The sequence below is a fragment of the Strix uralensis genome, chromosome 4 (genome assembly GCF_047716275.1).
Source record: "Strix uralensis isolate ZFMK-TIS-50842 chromosome 4, bStrUra1, whole genome shotgun sequence".
NCBI classification, from domain to species: Eukaryota; Metazoa; Chordata; class Aves; order Strigiformes; family Strigidae; genus Strix; species Strix uralensis.
In genome coordinates, this window is record NC_133975.1 from 2,561,473 (window position 1) to 2,582,669 (window position 21,197).

The window sequence follows — 21,197 nt, forward strand, 5'->3', positions numbered from 1 at the left end:
TATGAATTATTTCCCTTCTCTGTTTTGGTCATGAAAAATAAAAATGTGCAATTCCTCTGGTTTTCTAGGAGAACTTGCTGGAGGATTAATGAAGTGATGCCACGAGAAAATGCAAGTTAAGAACCCTGAACAGCTCCAGTGAAAAAACCTTCAGAGAGCATTTAAATACCTGTTTAGCTAAAATACCTGAACCAGCAGTCAAGAAAAGCTCTTGCTGCAAATGTTCAAAAGCACTGTCTGAGCTTTCAGTGTAGAGAAAGTGCCCTGGTGCTTCTCTTAATCATCAGAGGAGCCTCTGTGTTAAGAGAGACAGGGAAGGAAGGGAGAGGAGAGGAGAGGAGAGGAGAGGAGAGGAGAGGAGAGGAGAGGAGAGGAGAGGAGAGGAGAGGAGAGGAGAGGAGAGGAGAGGAGAGGAGAGGAGAGGAGAGGAGAGGAGAGGAGAGGAGAGGAGAGGAGAGGAGAGGAGAGGAGAGGAGAGGAGAGGAGAGGAGAGGAGAGGAGAGGAGAGGAGAGGAGAGGAGAGGAGAGGAGAGGAGAGGAGAGGAGAGGAGAGGAGAGGAGAGGAGAGGAAGGGATGGGATAGAAATTGAAGGGAAGGGAAGGGAAGAGAAGAGAAGAGAAGAGAAGAGGAGAGGAGAGGAGAGGAGAGGAGAGGAGAGGAGAGGAGAGGAGAGGAGAGGAGAGGAGAGGAGAGGAGAGGAGAGGAGAGGAGAGGAGAGAGAGAGAAGAGAAGAGAAGAGAAGAGAAGAGAAGAGAAGAGAAGAGAAGAGAAGAGAAGAGAAGAGAAGAGAAGAGAAGAGAAGAGAAGAGAAGAGGAAAGAGAGAGGAAAGAGAGAGGAAAGAGAGAGGAAAGAGAGAGGAAAGAGAGAGGAAAGAGAGAGGAAAGAGGAAAGGACCTTTCCTGCAAGACTGGGTTAGGAGGTCGAACAGAGGTGGCCGTGTTTACAGGTCATGGACTTGGGGATGAGGCTTCTTACTCTGCCAGTCAGTTAATTACTGGGTGAACCCGAAGACATCGCTCCCTGTTTTGTGTCTCAGCTACTCCATGCATGAAATGGAGGTAGTAGAAAAGGATGCTCGCTCATCATCATCAAGATTAAGAAGCCAGGCTCTGCTGCTTGGCTTCCTAAAAGAGGATGACCCGCTGGGACATGGGGGTCAGTGGTGGGGAAGGCTGGGGGGTGGGAGAAGCACCAGGGGCCAGTGGCGAGGGACCTTTTTAGGTACTGGATGGGCTCAGTGCGCCGTGGGGAGGGAGGTGTGGGGGCCTCGATGGAAGCACATAACCTGAATTTACAGAGATGCTTTTTGGAGGAGATTTGGAAGGTGATGTTGTGGGAGATTAATGGAAGGGATGACGGCTGGGAGGGGTGGTAGGATGTGGCCCAAGACTTCGGGGCTGTGTCTCTGCTAGCAAACAGTCAAGACCAGGACACGGGTCCCAAGAGGATGGGGCTGGCGCTGTCACCCTGAGCGAGTCTGAAGCCGCAAGAGATGAGGGTTTGGGGGGGTGGGGGTGCCGGGGGTGCAGCGGGGCAGGAAGAAGGACATCCCGGGGCTGGAAGAGGTGAAAGGGGCCGTGCCCCGGGGCGCCTCAGGCTCACCCAAGACGCAGGACCACGAGCTGCTCTCGGTTGGGGGAGTTCCCCCCCCCCCCCTCCGCTTCCCCGGGGACAGGGATGCGGGGCCGGGGGGGGGGCGGGGAGGAGCGGGGCCGGGCCGCCAAGCCCCTCCCCGCGGAGTCTGGGCGGCGGAGAGGCGGGGGCGGCGGCGGAGGCAGCCCGGGGAAGGCGGCGAGGGGCTGCCCCGCCGCTCGGGCACGGCGGAGCCTCCGCCCGGCGGGTAGAAGTTTGGTGCTGAAAGAAGAGAGGGACCAAAAAAAAAAAAAAAAAAGAATAAAAGAATAAAAAATAAGCAAGGAAGTGCCTCCTCCCGGAGGGATGCGGCGAAGAGCGGCCGGAGGGAGCCCGGCTGCGGGCACGACCCGGGGCCGGAGCGGGGCTGAGCCGGGAGCGGTGTGAGCGATCGCCCCGGGGGGGCCGGGCCGGGGCGGCGGGGACGCCTCCCGCCCTGCCCAGCCTCCGCGCATCCTCCGAGCCGAGCCGAGCCGGGCCGGGCCGGTCGGTCCGAGCCGTGCCGAGTGGGTGTGATCCGAGCCGTGGCCAGCGGTAGGATGAGGGGCATCCTCTACTTCTGCACGCTGATCCTCCTGGGTGAGTAGCGCGGCGGCACGGGGGCGGGGGGGGGGGGACAACTTTCTGCTGGGGAACATTCTTGCGGGGAAATTTTTTTTTCTTGGAGGTCCATTTCTTTTTTTTCTCTTGGAGGTCCATTCCTTTTTTTTTCTTGGAGGTCCTTTTATTTTTTTCTTGGCGGTCCATTTTTTTTTTTTTTTCTTGGAGGTCCATTTGTTTTTTCTTGCGGGGACATTTCGGCCACCCCCGGAGCACGGGAGGTGTCCCCCTCCCCAGCACCCTAGAAGCAGTGGCAAGCCCCGGGGGGAGCAGCACCCAGCTTTCTGTTGTCTCCTTTGCTCTGGACCTAAGCGCTGGGATCTTTCCTCCTTGTCACTCCGGAGAGTCCTGTTTGCCGCGGAAATGGCTAAATTTACCCCGGGCATTAAAGCACTTTTTGCTGGGGAAGGGGAGCTCGGAGGGATGTGTTCTCGACGAGGGGCGGGGGGGGACAGATTTTGCACGGCGCCGGGCAGCCCCACGGTGGTGCTGAAGCTGGAAAATGTCGGGGTTCGGGGCGGTGGGAGCGGGCTGGCAGCCCCAGCTCCGCGGATGTGCTGCGCAGCGCCGTGCACCGTGTCCTGAGCGCCGACCTGGGCTGTCCTCAGGGCTTTTTGTTCTGTTTGTTTTGGTTTTTGCACCGGGAGCGGGGGGCTAAGCACCCCAGATGCCTCCCCCATCCCCCTGTCCGCTCTGAAGGCAGCCCTCGTCCTCTGTCGCGGCTGGGAGATGCTGTCCCCCCGTGGGATGCCGCCGTACCGGCGGGGGGGGTTGTGAGCTGCAGCACCCCTGCTTTGAGCAGCCCTCTCGCATTCCGCTTCTCCCCAGCTGGGAGCTGGTTTTCCTCCGTGCCATTCCCGGGGCTCCCCGCACCCCTGGGCAGAGCCGTGCCCGGGGGCTGGCAGCTCCCGGCAGCGGGCAACCGCGGCTGGGAGCCGCCTCCCTGCCTGCTTTTGCCTGGTTGCAACCCACCAAGCTCCCCTTAGGGTATTTTTATTTTTTTTCTCCCCTCCCTGTGCTTCTTTGAGATAGCAAAGCCAAGAATGAGTCTGTACTTAAATAGCCCAGGAAAGGCTGTGGGGAGGCAGTGGGTAGGATGCGGCGGTCCTCTTCGGGTGGCCGCTGGGGGAGGAAAAGGTTTTGGGATGTATGGAAGTGGCTGGGACATCCCGGCACTGCTTCCTCCGCACCCCGAGCATCCCTCCTGCCAGCCCACCTCCTGGGGAAGACCCCGAGTCATTTTTTCCCTCGGTGGGGAAGGCTTTGTCAGAGCTCCAGGTAACTCTTCTCGCCGGCTCTCTCTGTCACTAGATGTCAGCAGCAGCAGCAACTCTTGCAAGTCCCAAAGGCGGGGGGGGGGGGGGGGAGGCAGTTTCGACACCCCAAAAGGACCCATCTCTGACCAGGGAGTGCTTTGCTCCAAGGGTTTGGGGGAGCACCGGGAGCTGGACATGCCCCAGGTTGGGGCGGCTGCTGCCTCACAGGGGCTGGAGCTGTGCCCTGGGCTGGGGAAGGTCTCAGCCTCCCTCCGAGCTGGGGATTTTTCCTGCAGGGCTCACAGGGCCTCTGGGTGGGAGTCCAGGTCTCTGCAGGATCCATTTTCCAAGTGCCTCACTGATTGACTGCCTGATTGACTGGCTGGTGGACTGATTGATTTTCTCTAGAGAAAGGGGACTTAAAGAAAAGAGCAAATGGCCAGCTCTCCACTGTCAGCAACGCAATTGGGAATAGTGGGCAGGTGTTAAGGACACACTCATCACCTCCAGCCCAAGCCAGAGCAAAGCCATCAGCTAGTATTCATGTTTCGGCCTTCTGATCTCAGTGTCTCCAGAAGGACCTTTTAATCTCTGAACTGGCATTTGACCCTGCAGGCTCGGCATCATCCCAGCAGATGCCATTCAATGCCCTCAGCCTGCTCTCTAGATATTTTCTAGATATTTGTGTTATGGATGGACAAGGGCTGCTCATTTCGAGGTGCCTGGGGAGATTCCCTGCAGGGATCGGAGGTGCTGGGGTGCCGGGCTGGAGAAGGCAGCCTCTACAACTGCCAGCGTGGCAATTCCCAGCTTCATCCACGCTGGCTGCACACCATGAGGGCTGCAGTGTGAGAGCCTTGCTTTTTGTGTGTCCCCCCCCTGCCATATTTAGGATGATCCTGGGTGGAGGAGGCAGGGCTTGGAGAAATTGGGGCTCTCTGAGGTGGGACTAGGCATCGTCACCACCATCCAGCCTGGAGGGAGAGCTCCTGCTGCCTCTTCATACCCAGCTCCCTGGTGGCACAGGCCCAACCTACATAGCTGAACATCATTTTTATTTTCCTCAACCACTTTTCAGCCAGATCAGCTGCTTGACCCGTCTCAACCAGCAGCCACATGAATGCCAGTGCCAGTGGCAAGGACAGAACAGGAGCACGCAGCTGGGACCAGGGATGTGGCTTTGGGGAAGTTCGTTGCTGCCGTAGCGTCCCCTGATATTTGCTTCGTGGTATTGGCTAGAAATCCTACCCACAGGACAGTGGTGAGGCATTCAGGAAGACTTTATGGAAAATCAATGCTCTAGAAAGCACTGATATACTTAAAGTATAATTTATTTTACAAGGACACTGGGTTACACTTGTAACCAGCCCCCAAAGCATTGCCCATCCCTTGTGCAGCTTTCAGAGGACACATCAGTCCCAGCACTAACACAATAATAATTAAAGGATGAGAACAAAAATCTGGTCTAGAGTTGAAAGCAGTAGTTTGCTACGAAGTCCCCATGGGACCAAGAGTAATTTCAGGATCCTGCCCTCCATCGCAATGGTCCAGAAATGGCATCTGAGCTGTCTTCTGCCCACAACTGCTGCATTTACCTGGCAAGTTTTACTGCACTTGGTCGTTAGTGTAATTTCTGGCATATGTTTCCCACAGGCTTTTCACAGATGCAATCAAACACAAGAGATTGTCTGGCGGCTTTTCACCTGGTTTGGGAACTCAGATCCCAGGGGGAGAGCAAAAATCTCTTGAAAAATGCGTCTGTGTGTATGAGAGAGGGAAATGCTCTTTAAATTAGTGCCTTTGTCAGTTCTGACAGGAGCAATCCGTTATTTGCATCAATAAGAATGTGATATTTATGCCTCTCTGTATTGGTGTGGAGGAGAAATAAAACTTCTCCCTCAACAGGCTGTCCTCAAACACTCTGCAAATTCCTCTGCAAGGATCTCACCACACCCAGAGAGTATTTTTTCCAGAGCTCTGGAGCCTTAGATAGTAATTACTGCTGGGTAAAAATTAGTACTAGTTAAGTCTAATAATTAGTATAAGTTACAGTGAATAGTGCTTTATTTTCCTTTTGGAGACAGAAATGTCTTCTCTGCTCTCCTGGCAATTTTCACAGACGACTTCTATTGTGCCTGAAATTTCCTTCATCATTTTCACACAAGACTTGTTCATTTTTATAACTTTCCACTTGGTCATTTTTAAACATGACTTTTAATGTCGTTAAGGTTTGCCACCTTTCGATAAAAATACTCTGCTACCAAGATATCCATGATTTCTTTTTCCCTCCAGTGGATTTTATATTCCTTTTGCTTCCTAACAAAAAAATGACCTCTTTCTTCGCAACCCAAAAGTGGAAGAGGACAAATTCAAAGGTAGTTCTGCTAAAACATTTTTTTTTTTTAAAGGACACATTTCACTGAAAAAAAGGAACAAAACTATGAAAAGCTTGTTCCTGTCAATCTTCAGTTCAGTGCAGCTCCCTTGTTTCAAATGCATCTGTCAAAATCCCCTCTGGTAACACCTCCTGGCAATGAACTTCACGCCTGGATGGACTGATGGTGGGAGCTGTGTGACTGTGGGTGGGGGAGTAGGGCCGGGAAGACATTTCCACCACCTCATGTGGATTGCCTTCATCTCTTTTGGCCATCACAGCTGTAAAGGTTCAAATATGGGCATGTTGGGGCTGGACTCCTGGTGAAAGCAGAGTGCAAAATCATGGTTGAGAGGCTGAGGTGGACGAGAAGTGGAGCCATGGATGGGCATTATGTCCTGGAGATAGGAAAGGAGGAAAACCAAGTTTAGTGTGACTGGGTGGAAGAGTGTGTCCAGGGGTTGTGGTGGTCAAGGTGATGGAGAACAAGGACCCAGGACTGTCTTATGGAGAGCAGAAAGGGTTTCTGGAAGGTGAAGCCACCATTTGTCCTGGGTAAGGAGAACCTGGGACTACCACAGGGAAGAAAAATGAGCATACAGGAAGGATAGGTATCTTCTAAGGTCACATCACATTTAAATCACCTGTGACTCCTCCAGGATTTGGGACTAATAACAAGTGATGCCACAGCTGGCTGCTGCTGAGCTGTAGTGAGCTTGATAGGTGTTAAGAAAGGTTGTTATCTTCATGAATATTTCCAGGCATCTCTCTGCATCTTACTAGAGCTGAGTTGGTAAGAAGTCTACCCCAGCTGCCGATCTGCCTTGGGGGTCCTTCAGTCACTCAGCAGTGACACATCTTTCTCTGCCACTGGGAATGGCATCCCTGGAAGGTGCAGGGCATGGCCAGACCTCTGGTGTGTCCTCAGAGCCTGCTCATCTCCTGCACCCTCTGGTCCACCTGACTGGAGCTGTTGGGGGGACTGGGATTTAGCTGCCTGCAGCAGGTGGCTTGAAGGAATGAATGACTCCCAGAAACAGAGACTGAATAAACCTCTCCGGGGCCCTGGTCCACAGCTTGACTGTCCTCATAGGGAAAAAAGTGTTTCCCTGTATCCCATTGGATTAGATATATGTTCCCCAGCTCAGAATTGCCTTGGCCACATCTGGTCACTCCTGAGTCGCATCTCTTTTCACCTCCCTTCATGCGAATCCCTCTTCTTCCTCCACAGGCAGCTCCTCAGTGCACATGTTCCTCTTTCTGTCCAAAGCCATCTGGAAAGCAGTTTTCATGAAAGATGCAGTAAAAATAGTTGCGCTGTGGTTTTGATTTATTGAATCCAACTGGAAAATCCTGTCTGCAATACCTGCCCTCACTGAGGGCTTTGATAGCGTAATTAGCAGCACTCCCCACGCTACTGCTGACATATGGGTTAGGGGGTCATTTTGACACACAAGTGCAGGCAGCTGGTTTCAAGTTCATGGGTCCAGTTTATTGAGGAGAAGGGGATGGGGCAGGTTTTCTGGTGCTTCTTCCAAAAGGAGGATCAAATTGCTCATCTTTCATACATCACCAGGCTAAGCCATCTATTCTTTGCCCCCAGGGGGATGGCAGTCCACTGCGGGATGGGATTTTAAACAGGTCCAGATGTTAAAGGGCTGCGAGTGAAGACCTGAGAAACTGGTGGGTTTTGCTCTCCTCTGCTCTTCCTGTTACTTGTACAACAAAGAAAAAGGCCAAGCACATAATTCGAGTCAAGACTCAACTTTAATGTTTTTGTCTGAGCTGCAGGTCTTTACCTGCAAGCGGTCTGTGCTGCAGACTGCCTTGCAGGAGGCGTTGTACACATGGGTTTCACATCTCTTCTGCCTCGAGGGAGTTTAGTGGCTAACGGCCGCAAAACCCATGAGGAGTAGGGGTGCCTGTGGGAAGTGCTCAACTCTTCAGATAGGCAGCAATGGGAGCATCTCTGGGAGTACCTGTCTGCATGATTTGAGGTCTCGGGAGGCTCAGAGCTGAACTGGACTCAGCAAATGCTCAGAACACATCTTGGGAGAGCTCCAGGGTGCCTTCAGAGATGGCGGATTGAACACAATCTCTGCAAAATAATCAGGTATTGCTTCTAGCTTTGCATCACACGAGGTTGGCTGATGCCTCTGCAGCAGCCACCTGGGAAATCCCATCATCCTTGATTAATCAGAGCAAAGGAAACACAGGGCAGCTACAGCCTCATGGGAAGGGAGCCTTCACTTGGATGATGGCTGTAAATTTTTTGGAGCAAACCTGGTGTCTGGGCCACCACTCGTTCAGAGTTCATGTGGTCCTGTCTCTGAGAATTTTACATAAACAGTCAAATCAATCGTAAAGGGTTTTGAATTTCTCAATTCATCTTCTTTTACTGTGGCAGCTTTTATTGAATGCTTTGATCAATTTTTTTTTCCCTCCTGCTGCCCATATTGGACCTTCCATAAGTATCAGCTCCACCATAATTATAACTTGAATTTCTTACTGTCCATCGGACATCTGCATCTCCCATAACTGGTGCCCAGGACCTGCAGACTGGCTCCCAAAATGTTGGCTATAGATACAATGATTTGGCTTACAGCCAACCTGGCCCCTTCTTCAGACTTCCCCCAGAGAGAAAAGCCAGGAGGAAACTCATAGCTTCTCAGGGCTACCTGTCTCTATGACTTTGGATAAACAAGTCTTAATAACAGGCTAGCTATTTCTTCTGAGATTTTAACTTCCATGCATGTGAAGAAAAATGCATTTCCCCATGACAGCCTTCACGGCAATATCTCTCAGATATTATACAGCTGACTCGGTTACCTGCAATGTGGAAATAGGTAGCAGATGTCTCTTGTAGCACCGTGCATTTTTTTTTTTCTTTGTTGCTGTCTGTGTTTTCCTTTGATGTTCAGTATGTACAGCAGAAGGCACCTTAAAAAGATGTCACAAGGCTTGAGGCGACATAAATCCATGCACACTGAATCTGCTGTAATAAAGGCTGCAGGTTAGGACGATGTGTTTGCCATCTACTAATGGAGAGGAGAGCAAACCAGCATGCTGAATTATTAGACAGGGCTCGGAATGAATCAAAGCCATTTGACCTGTTTGTGTAAAGCCCCAGACAAGGCTGAGTTTGCCTAAGTGCTTCCTCTGCACGGTGAGGAATTACACTCCTCCTTGCAAGGGTTAGATGATTTGACACATGAGTTATAGCAATTTCACATAGGTCCTTTTTTTTTTTTTTTTTTTTTTCCCTTTCCAAATCCGTTCGTTTTGTTTTTTCCTCTTGGTAAAAGAACATAAGCCAGCGAGGCTGCTTGAGAGACAAACTGCATGCCTTGGTCTGCCTGTCACAGCCACATCATCTTTTGGAGAGAGGGCACGGGCAGAGTCATCTCAGCTGAGTTTTCCTTCTAGTGTGGGAAAAAGTGCTCAGGGGTCGTGGTGCTCACAGCCTATAAATACCTTCAAGGTAATGTGAAGGAGTTGTTCTCCGCCTCGCAAGGAGCTGGAATGAAGAGGGACTCGAGCTGGGTGTTAGGAATAAAAGCTTTGCTTTCAGCCAGGACATCTGATTACTGAAAGGAAGGAAGAAGTGTAGGTTTCCCTTTGGGAAGATAATGGGATCACTTGGGAGCTTTTCAAGCTTTGTAGGCTTTAGTAAACCTTAAAGCCACAAGTAGTGTTGCCCAAAGGAACTCCTGAAAGGTGGTCAGGTGCCCCATTCCCAGAGAATTTCCTGGTTTTCCCTATTTGATTGGAAAGGTCATCTCCTTTTTGTGATGATTTAGGATGTTAATTGCAGGGATAAACTAAAGGAAATGTCCTGACACCCAGATGAGGAACCTCCTCTAGGATCCAGCCTTAGGGGGCTCTCCTGCTGTTTTGGGAAAAAGATCAGAAACTGCGTTAAACTTGCGACACACAACTTCTCTATCAGGGCCAGAAGTTGTGGGAAGGGAACAGCAGAGAAGGTCCCGACCAGAAGGTCTGGAGGCGAGAAACGGAGGAAAAACAACTCCTGAGAGGTTGGATAGAGGATGCAAATGAAACTTAATAGGAAATCCAGGAGCTGGGAGGAGGAAAGTGTAGGACCATAAAACTCTGAGAGTCTTTCTGGAGCTGGGGAAGCCCTAAGGGTTGGCTTCCCCCATCTGCAAAAGGTGATGTGAGTCTCCACAAGCGAAGTGCATGTGAAGTGACAGCTCGGGGACCCATCCGTCAGCGTGGAGTGTGGAGGCATACGCGCTGGGTGAAGCAGCTTCAGAGTTACCACCCTCCTGGGACTAATGCAAGGAAATTTATCTTCCTCTCCTGATATTGCTTCATTCTTCCTCCCTACAGACCCAGCCAGACCGATTCTTACTGTGTGCTGGAAAGCCTGTTAGTAATTAAGTACCTGACTCGAGGGGGTCCAGAGCTCTAGTTGAGTTCGTTATATGCTATCACATTACCAATAAGTTTTAATTATAATTGGAAGGACTAGAGCGAAAAACAAACTAACAAACGAACAAAAAAAGCCCAAATAAAAGAAATCCATTGAACTACCCCAAAAGTGCCTAATCTGCAGGTTGGATGTTGTCCCACGAGATAAGGAATTATGTCATCTGTTTCTGGGTGTCTCTCAGGTTTTGGAAAATGATGCAAAATCACTGCATCACGGTGTAAAATAAGGATATTTTTACGGTAGGGAAATTATTGTGAGGCAAAACCAGGAGACAGTGCAGCGTTTGACCTGGGGTATTTGTGATTGTGTGAAGCAGCTAACTACAAGCTGGGATCAAAATTTCTCATCAGCATATTGGGAACAATGTGACTTTTAGCAGCACCTGCTGTGCACACAATCTACCGAGCTCTTATTTTGGTACTCAGGCAGGAACTGAATTCAAGTGCAGTAGCTGACTAATCTGGTCTGAAAATCTTCCCATATCCCCTACACAGGGATCAGTGATCCTGCTTTGCACCAGGATTAGAGATGTGCGCTGTTAAAGAGAAGGGGCTGAATTCAGCGATGTACCACAGAGACGGGAGCAGCCATGGGGTGCAAAAAATAAAAGCCTCCGATAGAACAGCAGGCTGGAAAAGAGGAATTCATTCCCCCAGAAAAATACTGAGCTTTTTGTACAATTTGGCTTCCAAACAACAGTGACAAATCAGGAATTGTAAAAATTGCAATAAAAGATAGTGAGTGGAAAATAAAATACTTATTGAGGATAATTCCAGGGGAAGAAAAATGAGGACTAAAATAAAGCCTTAGATGTTTCTGTTCTGTTTTGCCTGCTTTTATTAAGAAAACAGAAAATTATCTTCCTGGAGGGACCCGGACAGGAAGAGAAATGGACCCTGTTTCTCACTTGTCCCCTGCCCACATACCACATAGGGATGGTCCCAGTAGGCTGCAGGAGATGGGTTTCACCCCACCTGGTTTTCACGTGTTCTTCTGAACTTTTCCTTTAAATCAATGGAGAGAGGTTGACAGGGCCAGAGGGACATTTACCCTCTCTGCAGATCACTGTTATCTCCAAGGTCTACGAAGCGAATCAAGGTGACAATTTTAGACCTTTCCTTGATTTTGCTTTAAGTTCAATGAGATGAACCCCACCTAAGCCACCAAGGTTTCTTGTCTTTCAAGAGAGAAGCTGGTGATGGAGGGAGCAGTCAAGGAGCCATCATTTCAATGTACCCAACTAAAAAAAAACTAAAACAACAAACAAGATAGTAATATTAAAACATTATTTAGCACTATTATTCTACTTGCAAACCCCAGATTTTCTCAGGGAATGCATTTTCCCATGGTTAAAAGAGAAAGAAAGAAATCCAATGGGAAATTTCCAACTGTTTCACAGACCTGACAGCTCCGGTCACAGTGATGATTGGAAGTACCTGGAGTTGCTGACTCTGCTGGGGGTCACAGAGGCCACTCATATATCACAATGCCCAGGAGCCTTTGGAGCAATGGAAATTTGTCACACCTATTAAAAACCCTGAAGTGGTTTTGGCCATGGCCAGCTAGCCATCTTCTTGGCATTGGTCAGGAGCTAGCACAAGCCAAGGACCATTCTCAGTTGGTTTGAAAGCTGGTGCTCTGTTTTGAAGGGGAAAAGAGTTTCGTAGCACAAATGAGGCAGTTCTGGGTCATTTGAACCAGCACCTTGAGTTTCATTAATTAACTAACCTAGGCATAGCACGAGAGACCACCCTTTCCCTCCCAGACGCCGTCCGCTTCTCAGACAGCCTGCAGATGTTGGATAAACATGTTTCAGCTTAATCTCTTTCAACCCCCTACATTCATCTTCCTTTTTGCTGTTTCCAGCTCAGAAGGCAGAACACTAACAATGACATGAGATAATATAAAATAAATGATAGCACTGGCTAATTTGTTCAGGAACAGATAAATCCCCATTCCAAATGCACGCAGGTGTGTGCAAACCCACAAGCACGTAGACCCGGCAAGGGGCCAGGGATGCGCATACGCAGAGCGAGTCCATCAGAAGTTTCTTGCAGAGCCTGTGCAGTGGCTGTATCAGCTCTGAAGTGTCCTCTCCAACAGGCAAAGCCTTTCTTGGCTTACCATTGCAGTTAGCATGACCTCGTGAAAGATAAGACACATGAGAGAGGTCTGAGGAAGCTTGATTTATCCAGAGTTGAAAAGGGAAGAAAGGCACAGGAGAGAACACGATCACACTCTATAAATACCTTCAAGGTAACAGTGCAAGGGAAGGAAGAGGATTAGTCACACTTCTGTAAGACAGGGAGGGGAGGAGAGAGAGCAACAGCATGAAGCAAAGGAAGAAAAAGTTTTAAGCTGAGTATTAGGAGCAAAATGTTTAGGCTATTTTTCTTTCTCATTTTTACTGGAAAAAATAAATTACAGGGCCTCAGTTTGGGCTAGGCTTGAGGCTTGATGAATTTTTTTTTTTTCAGGAGAGTTGTGTGTAATGGGCATGAGGATTAAATGGTACATCGATGTGTAAGATCTGCAGGTCTTAGATGCATTTGTGAACTAAACAAGGGGCCTGTGTAGCCTCTGAGACAGCAACAGTGTCACTAGGTGCAGGGTCACCCTGCTGCCTGGTACACAGTTGGAGATTGGCCAAAGTTCTTTCACCCCTCCCCCTTTTCCCTGCATCCCATATATCCCACACTCATGTTGAAGGTACCATGGAAAGATGCTGCTGCTCAATAAAGGGTCTTAACGGTCATTTGATGGTAGAGCTGGGAGCTGGCTCAGTGATGGATCAGTCAGGGTCAGCCAAGAGTCTCAGGTAGCCCTGGGCTCTACCTGTTAATAGGTGATGAGGTAGCTCCTCCTCCTCTGCAGTAGAACAGCCTTGTTCTTGGTGCCTTAGGCCTGGGCTCACCCTCTCCACCTCCCAGACCCACCCTGCTCCCAGGACACAAGGCCTCCTACCCTGAGACCTGGCCCCATCCTCCCTGGAAATGGAGGTGAGGAAGGCAGGAGCTTTGATACAACCTCCCTGAGGGATTGGCTCCAAGTCAGGCTTGGACAATCATTCTTATTGTCACCTTCCATTACACTGGGACGCAAAAGCAAATGTTTTCCAAAAAATGTGTGTAGCTGCTGCCAAGATTTTTCCCTGTCTCCTCAAGCAAGTGCCAAGAACTCTTTCTTCTCATAACAAATCAACTAGCCAAATATAGGTGTCCCTGGAGAAAACCCTTCAGGCTAGTAAGAATTAACGAGTTGATTCAACTAAAGGTAAACAAGCTAATTATGCTGTTCTTCAGACTGTGGTTTCCTGAGAAAATGGATCTTGTGTATGTGTGTCAGTCTGTCCACCTCCAATAATTTTTGAGCCCCCTGGCCAGGTTACATAGGTTTGATAGGAGTCTCAGGAGATGTTCAGATCCCACAAGTTGATGTGAAGTTGGCTGTGGAAAAGGGAATGAGCTCCTAGTGTTGCCCACTGGGGGAGAAGTTAGTGAAGTTCATAGCAGAAAAGGTGCATGTGAAAGGAGATGTAGAAATCCAGGCTCCTTTCATAGTGCCACTTATTTTTTCCCAGCTAAGCAGTAAAGTGTCTGCTGAAGATCTACGTAGAGTCAAAGAAGCGGCTTCCTGGGGCCATAAAGGGCCATAAAAGGCCATGCAGCCTGCAAGTCTGGGGAGAAAAGTAAGAACTTTACGTGGGTTCAGGACTGTTCCTTGGAGGTAAAAGCAGCTGAGCACTGTCAAAGGGGAAGGATGGTCCTGTGGATGTTAACCATCGCAAAGTAGCATAGCTGTGGACACTAACATGATGTCATCTCACAGGCAATGCCCAGGACCGTGGTCCTGGACCATCTGCACCTTCCGAGGAGGGCTACATTTTCCAGAGGGATGGATATTAGCATGGAATTTTGCAGGAACTCCCCCAGGTTGTGTTTGCTTGCTGTGATGTCACCTTGAACATGCCAGGTATGCAGGAGAATTGTTCAAGGGGCAGCAAGTAACTGTTGGTGATGAAGGGAATTGGGGAAAGCATAGGCTGGTCTTCAGAGGGTCCATGGGGCCAGGGTAGAGCTTCCCAAGATGAAGTCCACCTCATTGGACAAAGCATGGACAACAGAGAACACCTGGTTGTAGTAAGAGTTTTCACCAGCTCCAGTGTGTGGTGCAGCTCTGCTTGCACCTCCCATATGCTGCTTGACTCAGATGTGACACACAACATTCCTGATCTCCGTCATCTGACGTGTTGGGTGGCAAAGGTTAATGGCATGGCATGCAATGGTCAATAGCTGTCAACTACAATAGATATTGTGACAGCCTGCAGCGTGGAAGGGGCAGGGATTAAGTGAATTGGCTGGAGCTTTCTTTGCTTCTGTGCATATGATTTGTGTGCGCCCATCTGAACCTCACTGCTCGTCATCCCATGTACTGCTGCCCCAAAAATTCAGGAGCTGGTTCAGGGGTGCAGAGTTTCGCATCTGCCCCATGGCATTTTATACAGAAATCACAAGGTAAAAGATCAGAAAGGAAGAAAAAGGTGAAAGAGAAGGAGGGAAAAAAATGTTCCTTCATGGTGCTTTTGTTTTCTAACAATGTTGACATTATGTGGAGTAACCGAGTATAAAATCTGCCTATCGTTTGGGAGCTGGTGTGCAGAAAAGATGCTATTATCTGAGCCTTTTATGCCTCTTTACCCTGTCTGGATCAGAGGAGATAAATGCGTAGATAGGAGCTGAGGCTCCTATCTTTATTTAAGCTGTCAGGTACTGCTACGTTATTTTATGCTGATTGTTATAGAAAGCCTCCACAAAGAGATATATGTTTCTATATTCCCCCACGTTTCCTATTTTAATCTATAATTTAATAATAAAAGAGATGTATTTCCCTATATTATTTTTATTTGTAGTGTCAGTGCTTCTCTTGCACTCTTATTTTTCAAATAAACATTCACAGACACAAAGCACTTAAAATATGCACATAATCAATCTTCTCTGTTCTCTTTTGGTCTCCCTTTTGACTATTATTGCAGTCATGTTTTAATTTATGCATTAATGCAAAAACATTTTTAGTATAAAACAGGTTCCCCATGGGGACAGCAGACTCGCAGTGAGCACATACGCATGAATGCATGGCCATAGTTACATTCAAGCATGTTCCCACACCAATCCCATATTCACATGGCTCACACGTCTGAAGTTAAACACATGTACACATGAAATGAGGCACAAGCCACGTCTGTCGATGTGAAATAGTTGATAGAGCCAGGATCAGGTTGGACCAGGTTGCCCAGAGAGGTGGTAGATGTCCCCTCCCTGGAAACATTCAAGGTCAGGCAGGACGGGGCTCTGAGCAACCTGATCTAGTTGAAGATGTCCCTGGTCACTGCAGGAGGGTTGGACTAGATGGCCTTTAAAGGTCCCTTCCAACCCAAACCATTCTGTGATTCTAAGCATCCTTAAGCCCTGCCCTACTGTTGTCCGATCTGGTTATCTATCAGCTCACTGGCATAGTTTTGGCTCCTCCTGACCAAACAGTTCCTTAGCACACTTAGGAGGTGTCGTAGATCCAGGACACACGGGTAAAGGTGTCTCTGCTGGTGGGGGAAAGGTTTAAGCATGTGGGCACAGGCAAGCCAGAACGTACCTTTTGACCTCAAGGCCAAAGATTTTGTCCAGGCTTGTTTTATGCAGTAGTACAGATAAAACCCAAGATGCCATCAGAAGCAAAGGGCTAAACTCGGTTTCCAAAGAAACGCTTCCCACCAGGAGTTAGCCATTTCTCAGCTATTCCTCAGTTCAAGGTGAACACTGAGGCCAAGTTATAACTGGGTCAGCAGCCAGCAAATGTGAATAGGAAATATATGGGCCACAGGGCTTTGCTTGGGTAAGTCTATGTTTAACCTCCTGCTTCTTCACAAACATTGACAAGGACAGGGACTTCCTCTTCTTTTCTTCTGGCTGAATTTCTACTGGTTTTACCTGTACATACCCCCATGCAGCCAACTATCCAATTAACCCAATGCTTGTGAAAGGGGCTGCTGGAAAAGCCAGTGATTGACATATTGAAGCATGGGGAGAGCATCGATGTCCAAGACTGAAAAGTGGGGGCCAGGAGGGACAAGGGAGAGGCCATTTTGGGTAACTAGTCAAAAGTGCTCCATTTCTAATCACAAAGCTTTCATAGGTAAACCGATCACTTTGATGTTACATGAGATTATTAACAGATGCTGGGTTGATTTACCCATCAGGGCTTGAACAATATCTTCCATAATATTGAGATGTCTTCATCATATTAGGGCATTGAGCTTCCCATAGTTTTCTGGGAGATTTAGGTTCCTTAGAAGGAGGTAGGTCATGAATGCCTATGGATCTGGAGACAGCTATCTAGTGTATGTCTAGATCTTGGGTGAGTTTGCTTGAGTTGAGCCCATAACCATGATTTCTCTGCAGCTTGGTCTCTCTAAGGTTTGTGTCCTTACCTGCTTGAGACATTGGTGTAGACATCAGTCAAATGGCTCCAGACAACACCATAGGAAGCACCGATGGTTGAAGCAAACAAAGGGCTTGTGAGCTGTCTTTCTCTCAAGTTTAACAAAGGTCCCTGAAAACATTTCAGCTCACTTCTTCCTGTGTAAAAATGTCTTTCAGTCATCTGAAACCACTTAGAATCATTTGTCTTTTGGGGGAAAGTGTTTTCCTTCTGCTTTGTTTTTATTTTGAGGTTTAAAAGAACAGAATAGCCCTTACGGATCTCAAAATTTTCAGTGGGAAGATAGCAGAGCAGCACTTGGGAACACCAGTTTGATTAACTTGAGGCTGTAGCTGGAGTGGGCTGTGTGACCAGACCAGACTCCTGAGGTGCACAATGACCTCCTGGTGTGCAAAAGTCCTACTGGGGAGCCTGGCCTTCAGGACAGAAGGATAACTAAAGCTGTTTGAACAATTCCCAAGCAGCAACTTGGCAGCATTTCAGAATTAAAATAGTGAGACAATTAGTGGAAGTAGTTTCAGTCTCGATTATTTCCCTCTTATGACAGAAAAAGAATCTGTGGAAAACTAGGACAGTTTCTTTCTGAGTGTGTTGAAAACATATTCAAAGAGAAAATGAGGGAATCCCAGCATTGGCCCAACATCTCTTACTCCTGCACTTCTGAACCCTGTGCCATTCACTACCCACCTCTGTCCAGCATCTCAAATCCTGGCTATAGAATTATAATAGGAGTTATCAGGCTTGTTAGCTGCATTTTTACTCTATCTAGTCTAAACACCACCCCTAATATCCAAGCCATAGGAGTTATATTTTTTAGAAAAAAATAGGAAAAATGAACATCTATATAAGGGATTCCTTCTGCTCCCATGTGAAAACTCCAAAGAGAAAAAAAATATATGAAAAAACAACTAGGAGTCACTGAGTCTAATATAGACATGTCTCCATTCTAGTGATTGGTGGGGGGGTCAATATTACTGTGTTTAAACCTCAGATTGTGTCAGGTCATCAAGGCTGCAGGATGTTTCTTGAGCTCCATCACTTCTCGTGTTGGCAGTGGAAGGGCTGTTCTTGGAGATGTACAGGAGTCCAGATTCATGGGGGGACGAAAGGCACAAAGACTACCTGTTGATTCCTTCACACTGTGTTCAAAGCAAGAAGCAAAGCTGTTCTGCATCGCAGAAAAGCAAAGTGTGAAAGGGCTGTGTTGTCCTATCCCGATCAGTTCATAATTTAGGTTGGAAAGATGCACAAACCATCTTTTCAAGCACATTTCCCAAGACCTACGAAAACTCTGTGGTGTGAACTATAAGCACATGCTCCCTGTACCCCCTGACACATGGTGACTCTTCCTGCACACACAAAGTGCAGGACAGGCTCAAGAGTAAACTGAAGTATTTTCTTCCCTGGGGACTTTGTACCCATGTTGCCCAAATTACTGCTCAGCACCCAGCTGGGGCAGAGATTCACAATATCTACATGGTGGTTTGGAAGAGCTTATTTGAGACAAGGAGGTCACCTTTTGTGGTCTTGGTCCACCCAGTCCACCGATGTCTCTGCCTCCCAGAGAGGTCCATGTGGGAGTTGTTATTGGAACTGACAGCATGGACAATAGGTCTGTAAGGACTCAAGAGTAGTCTTAGCCCTACCAATGACCTGAACTTCTGCTGAATGACACATATCCTTATTTATGTTTTTCTTCCTACACAGACAGGGAAAACACATGTCTTTTGGTTTCATGTAGAAAATTTATCAAAAGCTTATGTGAAGAAACGACTCAGCTTGGTCCCACTGCAAAACTTTCTCCTCCTCCACCCCTGGCCACCTTTCTTGGCAGCTCATGACAACAAGTTTCTACCTGTAGCTTTGTCACGGGCCCTGAAAGGCTGCCCATCTCCCCAAAGCCTGCTACAGTGAACCTCAGAGATCTGGTCTAATCAGCAGGTTTGCAGAGAAAATGAGATTTTTTTTTCTTCCTGGCTGACTTCCAGGAGCAGCTTCAGCTCTCCAAGGCACATCTCAATTAATTAATACAGTCAAACCTTATTAGAGACAATCGTTGGCCAGAAATTACTCAGTCCTGAGTTCTCTTTGCTTTTCTCCTTGTTGTTTCTCACTTTTGCTTTCCTCCCCACTGTCCTTCTCACCAATGAAGCATGTCCTGGTGAAGCCTGATGTAGAATGGGAGCTTCTTTAGTGTGCAGTGGAAGTTCAAGACTCCTCCTAGCCCAAAGCCCTGCTGCCGTCGAGGTTCCTAAGAAGATCTCAGCACAGCCTGGCCAGAAACCATGCAGTTAACTGAGGCTGGGCAGCAGCAGGTTACAGCAGTCAGGGTCCCAGGGGCTCTTCTGTCACCTCGGACTTGACATTGGTGGAAGATCAGTGAGCTATTTCTGTGGGACAAGTGAGAAAGTGACCCAGAAAGCCACTGTGATGGGGGCCACTGAATTCTGGAAGTGCTGAAAGCCCTCCAGGCAGATTGAGATTTGACCTGAGAGCTTCTGAGGCTCCTAGAAAAGGGAGGGAGGGAGGGAGGGAGGGAGGGAGGGAGGGAGGGAGGAAGGAAGGAAGGAAGGAAGGAAGGAAGGAAGGAAGGAAGGAAGGAAGGAAGGAAGGAAGGAAGGAAGGAAGGAAGGAAGGAAGGAAGGAAGGAAGGAAAAAACTAAACCCAGCACACTCAAAACCAAAGACCTAAAGCACACATCAGCAAATACAAATGGTGTTTAGTTGGTTTTGTATCACCAGCCACAGCTGCTGCAGAATGCCTCACCTGATTTTTTTGATGCTTTGGAAAATACTGAAGTGCAGGCAGGACATGGTGTAATCCTTAGGGGTAGTACGTGGTGCCGAGGGAGGAAAGGCTGGGGCAATGTGAAGTAGAGACAGCAAGATCCCCTGCCTGCTGCGAGATGCTGCTTAATAGAAAGCATGTGCTGGGGTGTTTTTTTTTTTTTTTTCCCTGGCTTAGCAGGAAAGGCCTGGGGTACCCCAAGACCAGGAAGGTCCCCTTGCATCACGTCCGACCCTACAGCAGCCCCATGCATGAGCCATGGCCATGAGTTGGTGGTGTAGGGATGTCTGGGCATGCAGCTTGCAGGAGCCCCGGCTGTCTCTGAGCCTGGGCGATGAGTCTGCAGGTGGTAGAGCCGTGGGCTGGAGGGTGAGCTGGGGTTCATCCACAGCAGGGAGAAACTGTGCCCAAAACCAGGCTGATCTCTCTCAAAACAGTGGTGGCACAGCAGGAGCAGAGGCTGCTTTGTGCCTGTGGGTAAATGAGAGGCATTCTCCAGGGCTGTCAGAGCAGCACTTTTCAACAGCTTCAAATTATTATTATTATTTTCTTTTAACATGAATGCAAATACGTCAGCCTTTCTAGGTGGCTTCATTAACTACCCAGCACATCACTCAGAGCCTCACAATTCTTGTCAAGTGCTGACATTCCCATCCCATGTTCATTGCAGAGTCTGAATTCCTCTAACTCCATCTCGTGATGGAAAAGAGGTTTAGGGTAGGATTAAAAAAATATCCAAAAGATAATAGCAATTGTTCTTCTTCCTTGCAGTCACTAAATAACAGGGCAGGTACCTGTCAGAGTCACTGCAGCTTACACCCAGAGTATCTCAGGGTTTTATCACAGTGGTACAGGCAAAAACCGAGTCCCATCCTGGGTTTTACTGGGTTGGAGTGGAAAAGACAAGTGGGGCAATGCCTCATCCCTTCTGTGTATGGGAGGAAGAAATCCTTATCTTCCCCATTTTATTTCTTGATTGAACAGAATAGAAACAAGGAAAGTGCTACAGAGTCATTATTAAAGCTCATCAAACTTAAAAGCAATAAATAAATCAACTAACAACAGAAAATCCTTTTGTTATGGAAAGGTCTTGATTAGTTTGTTTATTTTTATAAATGGATCAGGTTGTTTGTTTGAGCCTCAATACATGCCATTCCATTTCCTAGGAATTTTACCCACCTTTAGCCCCAAAATATTATCAAATAGGGGACATGCATTCCTCTGTCATGTATCTCAATGTTGGAGACCCCCACAAGACTCACCCATGTCTGCTGCACCGTTTGTTGGGCTGCCCCAGTGTCTCTATGCATTCCCCCTTCCTGAACCTGCCCTTGAGACTCAGCATTTCTCCTTGAAAGCCTCAGCTCCTACAATCAGATCCTTATAGGAGAATTTAACCTCTTTTCCCTGAGCAGCCACGTCATGCACAGGGAGAGATGCTAGAAAGAAAAATGTAGAAGACTGTGACCTCCCATCCCTTTTGGGATGCAAACAGCCCTTCCCTTGTGCTGATCCCTTTCAAGGCATGTCCAGCCTGACTTTGCTTCTCCCACTGCATCTCCTCTGTCCTGTAAAAATATCCTTCTCCTCTCAGCCA

At 48.2% G+C, this 21,197-nt stretch overlaps 1 protein-coding gene across 1 annotated transcript in view; it reads left to right on the top strand.

Moving 5' to 3' along the window:
• The first annotated feature begins 1,369 nt into the window (after nucleotides 1–1,369).
• GFRA4 (GDNF family receptor alpha 4) overlaps nucleotides 1,370–21,197 on the top strand; it is a 78,031-nt gene continuing 58,203 nt past the window's right edge. The window contains exon 1 of the mRNA XM_074865422.1: nucleotides 1,370–2,213. Within this exon, the coding sequence (XP_074721523.1) occupies nucleotides 2,174–2,213 (40 nt within the window). The 5' untranslated portion in view covers nucleotides 1,370–2,173. The remainder of the gene's footprint in view (nucleotides 2,214–21,197) is intronic.